This window comes from Ambystoma mexicanum, chromosome 3q, assembly GCF_040938575.1.
Source record: "Ambystoma mexicanum isolate Mex_15411 chromosome 3q, UKY_AmexF1_1, whole genome shotgun sequence".
Lineage (NCBI taxonomy): Eukaryota > Metazoa > Chordata > Amphibia > Caudata > Ambystomatidae > Ambystoma > Ambystoma mexicanum.
In genome coordinates this window covers 57,614,824-57,624,855 of record NC_090926.1, presented here as the reverse complement: position 1 = coordinate 57,624,855, position 10,032 = coordinate 57,614,824, and the positions used below count along the sequence as shown (strand labels likewise).

Genomic DNA, 10,032 nt, shown 5'->3' with positions numbered 1-10,032 from the left:
GACGGTGCTGATTTCCCCTGTAGGTATAGACTTACCCCTTTAGATGCAGACTAGGTGCTGGAACGGAAAGACTGGAACCGGTATGAATGTCTGTAATTGTGGGACATCCTTAGTAAATATGTCTTCCTGGAACAAAAGGACTGGTACCGTTGTTCCAGTGTGCCCAGGGAGCGGACAGTGTCCGTCTTTATGATTTGAAGTGTGTCAACCACCTTCTTGCCAAACAGGTCTTACCTATCAAAGGGCATGTTCACCAACTTCGATTGCACCTCTGAACGGAGGTTAGCAGGCTTGAACCAACCTTGACTGTGTACGACAGCGCCATTTCCCATCTGGCATAAGCCAGTGTCCGCAATAGCTATAGAAATTGTATTATCAGGGGCTGCCCTTTCTTCGTGAAGGAGGGCAAAAGCTTAGGCCTTCTTGTCGTCTGGAAGGAAGTCCAAGATTGATCTCACCTAGAACTAGAGCTCCCGGTCGTATCGGGACAGGATGGCCATCGCATTAGCCGCTTTGATGGTAGTGTCAGCCATGGAGATGATGCGCTTCTCAAAGGAGTCTAGTTGTTTCTGCTCCTTGTCTAATGGTATTACACAGCGAGGAAGGATTTGCAGAACATTTCCGCGCTGCCGCTGACACTACGAAGTATGGACTGGGTTGCGTTTGCAGACATTCAGGGGCTCAGTCAGGGGCTTTGTACTTATTCCAAAATCTGTCCTTTTTCGGAGGGGCAGAAGAGGGATTTCTCATGGTCAGAAGACAGTCTTTGCACATGTCCTCGAGGACAGGTATAGCAACCACAGACTTCCTCGTCTGCTCCTGTCACTGGCACACGAAGCCTTTGTTCTTTTCCCCTTCTGGGACGAGGTCGAACAACTTGGCTGCCATGGACATAAGGGCAAGGAAAGTGCCTATTTCTTCAGGAAGAGAGTCACGAAGAGGAGGGTCCTCTGGTATGTCATCGCCATGTACAACATTGTCGAGCTTATGCGAGGTATTAATGTGGGTAGACATATCACCTTCGGGGACGTCCTTCTCCATATCAGTATCCGTAAGGGTGGCAGGAGGAGGAAGAGCAGGTGTCCCTACTCGTGAAGGGTGCCCAGCTCGCGATGGAGGAACAGGCAACCGGCTCGCCTGGTGTTCCTGGAATGGAGGCATAGACTGGGCAGGAAACCTATGCTGCAATTCCAATACCAACGTCTGCAGCGTGATAGAATTTCCATAGAAAGTTCCTGCTGCTCCGGTTAAGTGGGAACTAGCATTGGAGATGGCCAAGCAGGAACAGAAAGCGTGCTCGACGTGGGGCAGTGACTTGTGTAAACTCCATCTGGAGCAGAAGGTAGACACTCCACTTGAGTGTCATCCATGTGGGTGCCACTGGAGAAGACACTTACCTGCTCATCACTGGCAGGTTGCATTATGTCCTCAGCTGGAAGTATAGTAGGACCAGAACCAGCAGGAGGGACGTATGGGGCCAGCGTAAACCATGGATGGGTATGCATAGCCCTTGGCTGTGCAGAAAACGCAGAAGCAGAATCCTCAGCCAGAAAGACGCCTTTGTCGTGGACAAGATAGTCATAGTGGCGACAGACCTTGACCTCTTGGACGAATAGGTGCAATTCAGAGGCCTAGTCGGCCTGAGGTATGCATGGCTATGGATAGAGGCTATATTAGAGGCCCCAGCACCATCGTCTAGCCACGTCAAAAGTCTCAGAATGTATGGTTGGGGAATGACTGACAAATCGAAAAATCAAAGACAGTAGAGGCAGTCCTAGTGGAGATCCTCCACATAGATGTTCTTGAGATGGCCGGTAGCACAGGCTTTCAAAAGGCTTTTCTTCCTGCTGTCAGCCATAGTTTCCCGGAAGAGGCGTAAGCCTCAACGAGAGGACACAAACAGTGTCTCTAGATAAAGTGGCAGCAGTTTTAAAATGTAAACAAACTGCTTTCCTATTACTGAGGATTCGCAGCCTGACAAGAGAATATTCAAACACGTGTGAATCTATGAATAATCCAATGCTGGAGAACATTAAAAAGTTGTGGGATACGATAGGTTCCCCCAATTTTTCATAGTAATTCTATAGTGTTTGACCAGGAATTAGTTAAGGCACAGCTTTATGGTACTTGGGGGTGATGGGGATGTGGTCCCATGGCTTTAATGTCAGATTACAATGGATATAGTCCCTTTCTTAAAAAAAAATGTGCACAGAAATTACATTTTAAAATTGAAGAATGTATGGCTAATGTATTACACTATTCTTACTTGTTAGCTATTGCATATGAAACACCTCCCTTAAAAGACAACGGCATAGGGTTTGTATTGGGCTTTTATTCACATAGATCACAGATATCTTGGAACCGTTCCAGGCAATTTCATCCAGTGCAATGTCATACAAACAAGATATAGAGGCAATGACAATCTGCTGTGCATTGACTTCCCCAGCGAGAGTAAGAAAAAGAGCCAAGGGTCCACAATCCTACTTTCCAGTCAACCTATTCCATAGGCATACCTCTGGCTATTTTTTCATCTAATCCACAATGCCTGGTACAAGCTCTCAAGGCTCTAATTTACCTAGCCAATAAAGCTTAGCCTTTCAGTACATCATATAAACAAAGAATTATATTGGAAAAGTAGGCACATTAAGCCTCTTCGCCCTCCCCTGCAATAAAACCCAATAGCCTAACAGTGCAGGTTTCCATTAAAACCAAAGGCAGCAGGGATTAAAAGGCCATTGGATGTACATGTAACAGAAAACTCAAGCATTAAAAAAAACAGAAATGCATAGGATGGTGCACTCAACCCAGCAAAAATGTCTGGTGCAACCCTATGATGGTTACAATTATAGGCAAATATTTTTTCAATTAAAAGAAAAACACAAAAAAACAAGGAAGACAACACTTCGGTATGAATGAAGTTCCAAAACAGATATATGCACATACCCTTAAAAACAAACGGCCAGGGAAGAGGAGCATCGACGGTCGTTCGCCATGACACAGGGGTCCGTGCTAGAGCCCTCCACTTTCTACGAGGCTGCACCTTTCCCTGCATTAGGTGATATAGACGCCATTATCTTTGGAAGTGATGGCTCCCCATCAGTCACTCCACCACCCGGTAGGCATCGGGAGGTTTAAATACGATCTACACAGCTCTACCAATCTCCCTCCCTATTCCTAGACTTGCCTTGGCTTCTAAGCAAAATGCTGAACATAAATAACATTAAGGAAACATCCAAAGGCAAAAATTCAGCAGTCAGTCTTGATGCTTGTTTTTTGCTAAAGTTTAACGGAAAAGGCAAATAAGTGACCAGATCTCTTTTTGAGTTGTGCTTTGTGTTCTTGGGTAGGGGCAGGATGGCAAATATTGCAGATTTTAGTTAACAATTACGAAAGGTTAACCCCTTCTTCCCTAGACCCTGAGGCAGTCAATCTCTGAGCAGGCGAGTGTGCGGTCCTGCAGTAACTCTCGTATAAGACCCAACAGCAGACTGTCACTTTGTGTGGGATTGGCTCTGGAACAGTCTCGCACATCGCGCTCTCATTGGGCCAGTCATTCTCTTTGAACAGGGTGTCAATCAAATGGCACCATCCAACCTAGGACTCTGTAACGGTCAGTTTCATTGAGGGGGTTGTGCCTGACCCTGTGTCAAGCACCTTGAAAAAGACTGTTGCTTTAAGCGGGCCAGCCAACTGGATGTGCGTCTGCAGTACCTTGTACCTATGGGCCATACGTAGTCCATCTCTGAGCAGAGTTATGTCTGATACTGCAAGGCTAGGCACCTATTGCAAGCAGTCCACTGTTTAAGTGAGGTTTTGTCTAGTTCTTTGACACATTTTGCTCCACGCTCCCATGAGCACATCATCAAACTGGATAGAAAGCACCTGTGATATTAAAACGCAACACATCTAATTAAAGTAAACAGTTATTGAGTGAAGTATTTTGGGAGGCTGTTCCCGGTCCTGTGGCTCCTGCGCACCTTGCGTCAGTGTTAAACCTGATCCTCCATAACGATGCTCAGGTATCAGCTTTCCCCTTTTGCTATGGTCTATGAAATTAGATTTATAACTGGCTGTGATTAACGCAAGATCTTCCAATACACAAATTGTAGTCCATTGAGCCCTCAACCTAATCTTGCCAGTGGGATTAAAGAGTGATAATTTGTCCTCATTTGTTTTCATTCTCACCTCCTGCCTCAAAGAATTAAGGGGGCAGACAATGGTCATTGCCAGGAAAAGCCTCTCCAAACTTGACTGGGCTTAAAACCAATAACCAAAGCAAATCTAAATTTTATACAGCAGTAACACAAGCAGCAGTTATCCTTCAAGATATACACTGATATGAAGAGTCAGGGAGTGCTGCCCCAGACGATTAGCAATCTTTCAGGGTCAGGTCGGAAAAAAGTAGAGTAATCGCTCAGTTCAGACTTAACTGTGGCCCCAAAGACAAGTTGTACCAATTGTGGAAGGCAGATGTTTGAGGATGATCAGACACTGTCCTAATACAGCGGGCCTGGTTACCCCCCTTTTAAGTGGTACTGCAACATCAATCGGCTGATGCAGAAGCCAGTGCTCTGAATCCTTAAGGTGTGTGCATCTAAGCAACCCCTATCTGCTTCTATATCCCACAGAAGGTAAGGCAACAAAAGGGCTTCTTGATCCAGAGAGCAGTTCATTGTCCCAGTGCAATATGGCTTTCAATGGGCACAGGTAGCTCAGGACTGGAGGAGTCCAAAGAGGATAATTTGATCTATCTGTGGACAGAGTAGCAATGTCGCTTGTAAAGTCCCCACAATATGATTCCAATAAGTGAGAAGAAACACCCTCCCCCAATAATCTGATGATTTCCAGTGCAGAAGCATGGGCAGTTTTTGGGCACCTAAAAAACTTCACGTCACCTTTTGTCCCTGTAAGAGTTTAGTCGTTTTCAGGTCCGGTTTCTCCTCATCAGATCAGATCCAATCCAGCTCCAAACACCTTGTTGCCAGCCCGAAACCTTTCCTCCATTTTGGCCCACACCCTCAATACTCAATCGAGGAGGTCTCAGAGCAAGGATAGGTTAGTGTCATTTGGAAATTAGCAGCATATGTGGTGCAGTGCTGACACTGAGGAAAGGTGTCTGGGGATCCCCACAGCATTCTTCAGGCCGCCATCATCCTGAGCTGACCACCTGTCGCAGTGCTGATGGTGCTCTCTTGCTAGCCATCTCTTAACTCTTGTCTTTCGGAGACTTGCTCTTTGGGTCCGGCTTGGAGCCTAGCAGCTTCAGAGCTTTCAGCGGTTTAAACTTTCCCTTCTTCTTTATAGCTAATGACTCTGGATCCCTTTGGAAATCTGGAAGATATGCAGAAATGATGAGTAAAAAAGAAAGATGCTCATTTTCAACAGCAATTTCAGATTTAATGCTTTCTTAATGCTTAAAAAGAAACTCATCCCATTACCAGAAACTTTAAAACACATGCCATCGTTCAGTGGTAAAGGGGAATATTAGATAACTTGTGTAGCTGGGAAAGGGTTAATTTACTTTGCATTGGAAGGTTCAAAAAGTACTTGCCCGCTGAAGAATAATTGTAAAAAATTGTTTTATTTCCCCATCTTCCTCTTTTGACACTAAACTCAGTATTGCTCTAAATGTGCCAGTGATATATCAATGTCCATAGTGTCCAAGTAATTTAAGTCACCTCAGAGTGTAGGAATCGTCTGTGTGTCATCCCAAATGGGTATCTATTGATTTAAAGAAACAGAGTGTGTATTTTGAAGTATATTTTTGTGTTAGATATGTTTGCTCCCTTCTAAGGAAGGCTTATACAACTGACTGTTAAATTAATAAATATTTGTTTAATCAAGAAACCTTGAGAGTAAGCGTTTATTTGAATACCCGTCATTGTGAATCTCCTTGTTATAACCCTACAGTTCACATTGACCCTTCTTGAGATAAGCCTGGCTGCTCAGTCACTCTACCAACACGTGTAGTACATCCTTATACCAAAGGTTGGGTTAACTATTGCCAAGAGGACAAGGCTGGTGCAGTCTCCCACATGGTACTGCATACAATCTTGCCTAACACTGGTGGCAGGCGGTGAGGAGCTATTGTAGAGGTGTTACATTGAGTATTTGCTTTGCTTTTGTTCAACTAAAAACCTTCACAATGCTAAGCTCCACTAGAACAGCAATTGTAACATGCCAAATATGGATAACTTCAGTCAGGAAGCCCTGATCATTTTAACAGTAGAACAAATGAAAGAAATGTGTAAGAACAGGAATCTCCCTGTTAAAAGAAAAGAAAAATTAATTGATTGCAAGGTTGTTGAATCACTAAAGTTTGGGTAGTAGGCCTGTCACACCTACTAACCCAGGAAATGTGGAAATTGATCATGAGGATGATAATTCAGAGTCTAACTCTAATGTCTTAGAACAGTCAGAGGAGGGAGAGGAGTCCAGGATATGAGCCCCTATTTACCTCATCAGGCCCTTTTATCTCAACCTATGTCCACTGGGACCCCACAAGGTCCATCACCGAGTCCAGAATATGTGTCTCTTGAGTAAATGATCAAACAAGACAGAAAAACTGATTACCCCCCTCTCTGCCCATATTATGTTGACTGGTAAAACAAGAACATTCTTCAAACACATTTTTTTTTCAGAACGATTCTCTGCCATGAAGCAAAAGTGAGACAAATGTGTATTCAAACAATGATATTTTATTTATCACATAAAAGATTTGAATGCTTAAAAGAATGACAAACAATTATGTCACAAGTAAGAAATTCAATTATGTCACACGTAAGTAAAATAATCAAGGGATAAAACAATCCATTAAATGGGGTAGAAAAAACAGGAAAGGATATTGTGATGTTGCACTGTCGACACAGTTTAAAAAAAACAGTTCCAGAAAAACACACAAATGTGTCTTAATTGACCCTTTTATAGATATCTATAAAGATCTCATCATAATTTCCTTTTTAGACAACAAGAACAAGACTTATTTTATTCCAGTCTTATAAGATAGTCAAAATGTTTCGGCCACGTTCTTAATGGGACACTACCTCTAGTGTCTTTTTCACATTGTTCTACTGGCCTTCAGCACACACATTTCTTAGATCATTGCATAGGTCTTCTATACCCCCATGGTATAAAGTTGATTGCACTTATAAAAGCCTGGAGAGTTCTCACAGAAGATATTAGTTGTCAAGAGTCCTGTTTATATGGATTTCACTTCCTTTTAGCACAGCACTTCGATTCTGTAAGTTTTCCACGATTGTAGGTTGCAAGCTCAAGCTGAAGCCAAACATCAGGACATCAAACTCAGGGAATTGGAAATGCAACATGCTCTTGAAATGAAAAGCTTGTCTCTTGAAAATGTATCCCACCAGAGTCCTCTAGGTCTTCCAGTACCAAGAGGCCTCACCTGCCTAAAGAAACAGTGAGTATGTATGATGTGAAACTTGATATTTTGGATTGGTTGAGTGTTTTTGAATACAATCATGGGATTCAGGGTCTCACAGGGAATCGGTTGATTCCTTGGCTTTTGTCTAGGCTTCTCCAGGTCGCAAATGATGCTGTAATGGAGGTGGGGGAACTTGAAAGACAGGACTATGAGAATGTGAAGCTGGCTTTGATAACCAGATTTGGAAAAACTCCACACTACCTTAAGAGGTTTAGTAATCTCAAAAAGACTGATGGTACCCATTGGGCTACCTGGGTGTGTGAATGTTTGAAAAACATAGATGGATGGGTTAAGGCTTACAGAGTGAACTCCTATGAAGGAATGAGAAATCTGTTTTTGTCGGAATCTATTTTTGATGCCTGCTCTCTTGAGCTGAGACAGCACTTGGCTGACTCAACTGAGAATGATCCCAAAAAGCTAGCAAAATCTGCCGACTTCTGGGTTACCAACAGGGCAGCTCACAAGGATTCTGTAGAAGCTGTCATACTTGTCAGACTACTGGCAAGAGTGGAGCCAAGAAAGTGGCACCATTGGTGCCCCTGCCAGTAGTGGGAGTTCCTTTTAAGAGGGTAGGGATTTACATTATTGGTCCCCTAGAGCCTCTCACACCTTCAAGTAACCGATTTATATTGGTTGTGGTAGACCATGCTACGAGGTATCCTGAAGCCATACCTATGAGGACTGTTATTGCCCAGGCAGTGGCTAAGGCCCTCCTTGGTATTTTTACCAGGGTAGGTTTTCCTAAGGCGGTTATCTCAGACAGGGGCACCAATTTTATCTCCCACTACATGCAAGCCATGTGGAAAAACTGTGGAGTGGCCTACACGTTCTAGATAGCCTACCATCTCCAAACCAACGAGGTGGTGGAGAGGTTTAATAGAACTATGAAGAACATGATAGGTGCTTTAGAAGAAACCCTTAGAAGTGGGATCCTCTATTGCCATGCCTTCTCTTTGCTTATAGAGAAGTCCCTCAGGAAGGGGTTGGTTTCAGCCCCTTTGAGCTCCTCTATGGTCATCTGGTTAGAGGTCCATTGGCCCTAATCAAGGAAGGGTTGAAGAGTGCTCATTTCCTCAAGCCAGTGAGAGTCACTGACTAAGTGTTAAGGTCTCAGAAGGAGAATGACACAATTGATGACAGAAGTTTCTGATAACTTGAAAGCAGGTCAGGCTGTGGTTAAACATGGGCATGACCAGAAGGCCAACATGGTTGAGTTTACTCAAGCCCAGCTAGTTCTAGTTATGGTTCCTACAAGGCAGAGGGTCTTAAAAGACAAATGGATTGGACCCTTCAAGGTTGTGGGCAAACTTGGACAGGTGAATTATTTAGTGGACTTGGGAAATCCCAAGGTGGCCCCTAGAGTCTGTCACACTAACCGCCTAAAGGCATATGTATCCAGACCAGAACTGTGAGCATATGTATCCAGACCAGAACTGTAAGCTTTGCTCTTAGCATCTGATCAAGAGAAGGAGGGGAGTGAACCTCTACCCGACCTTCTCAGGGGACAGCCTTTAGATGGAAAAATAGAAGGAGAAAATCTCTCTTCTGATTTGACTCCACAACAACAGGAGGAGTGCAAAGTTCTTTTAAATCAGTTTGCCTTCCTGTTTTCACTGACACCAGGCTTGACCCCATGGAGCCAGCATGAGATTCTCAGTGGTGACTGTCTCCCTGTCGAAAGCAGGGGTTACACAATGTCAGTCCATGTAAGAACCCACATAAAGGAAGAGGTCAAGAAGATGCTTGATCTCGGGGTAATAGAGCCATTTACAAGTCCATGGGCTAGTCCTGTTGTACTAGTACCAAAGGCAGGTTCCAAGGAATGGAGATTCTGTGTGGATTATGGAGCTCTGAATGCAGCCACCACGACTGATGCCCATCCTTTACCTAGGACAGATGAGCTGGTGGACAAACCTGGTTCAGCCAAATTCCTCAGTACATTTACCTAACATCAGGCTATTGGCAAATAGCTCTGACAGGCCATGCCAAGGAGAACACTGCATTTTCCACCCCAGGAAGGCCTCTACCAGTTTAAAGGTATGCCTTTTGGACTATAAAATGCAACTGCTACATTCCAAAGGATGGGGAATCATGTTCTGAATGGGATGGAGGATTTATGCTTGGCATACTTGGATGACATTGCAGTGTTCAGCCCCACTTGGGAAGAGCATCTTAATCACCTGGGATATGCATTGCAAGCTCTTGAGCAGGCCCATCTGATCATAAAGGCAAGCAAGTATCAAATTGGTCGGAGCAGACATGAGGTAGGAAGAGGTGAAATAAGGCCCTTACATAGCAAAGTACAAGCTGTACACAACTGGGCCACTGCTACTACTCAAACCCAAGTGAAAGCCTTCTTAGGTCTCACAGGTTACTATAGGAACTTCATTGAGAACTATGGGACTATAGCTTCTCCCTTGAATGTGATCCCCTCGCCCAAATTCCCCAAGAAGGTCAAGTGGAATGAGGAGTGCACTAAGGCATTTGAATGACTTAAGAAAGCCCTTTGTCAAGCACCAGTCTTGAGAGCTCCCAACTACAACCAATCCTTTATTGTACAAAAAAATACTTCCAATACAGGAATAGGC

At 44.0% G+C, this 10,032-nt stretch overlaps 1 protein-coding gene across 2 annotated transcripts in view; it reads right to left on the bottom strand.

The window, feature by feature from the left end:
- Positions 1 to 2,312: 2,312 nt before the first annotated feature.
- MICALL1 (MICAL like 1) overlaps positions 2,313 to 10,032 on the bottom strand; it is a 453,077-nt gene continuing 445,357 nt past the window's right edge. For both annotated transcript variants that reach the window (XM_069653074.1, XM_069653075.1), the window contains exon 17: positions 2,313 to 5,331. In XM_069653074.1, coding sequence (XP_069509175.1) covers positions 5,207 to 5,331 — 125 coding nt within the window. In that variant the 3' untranslated portion in view covers positions 2,313 to 5,206. The remainder of the gene's footprint in view (positions 5,332 to 10,032) is intronic.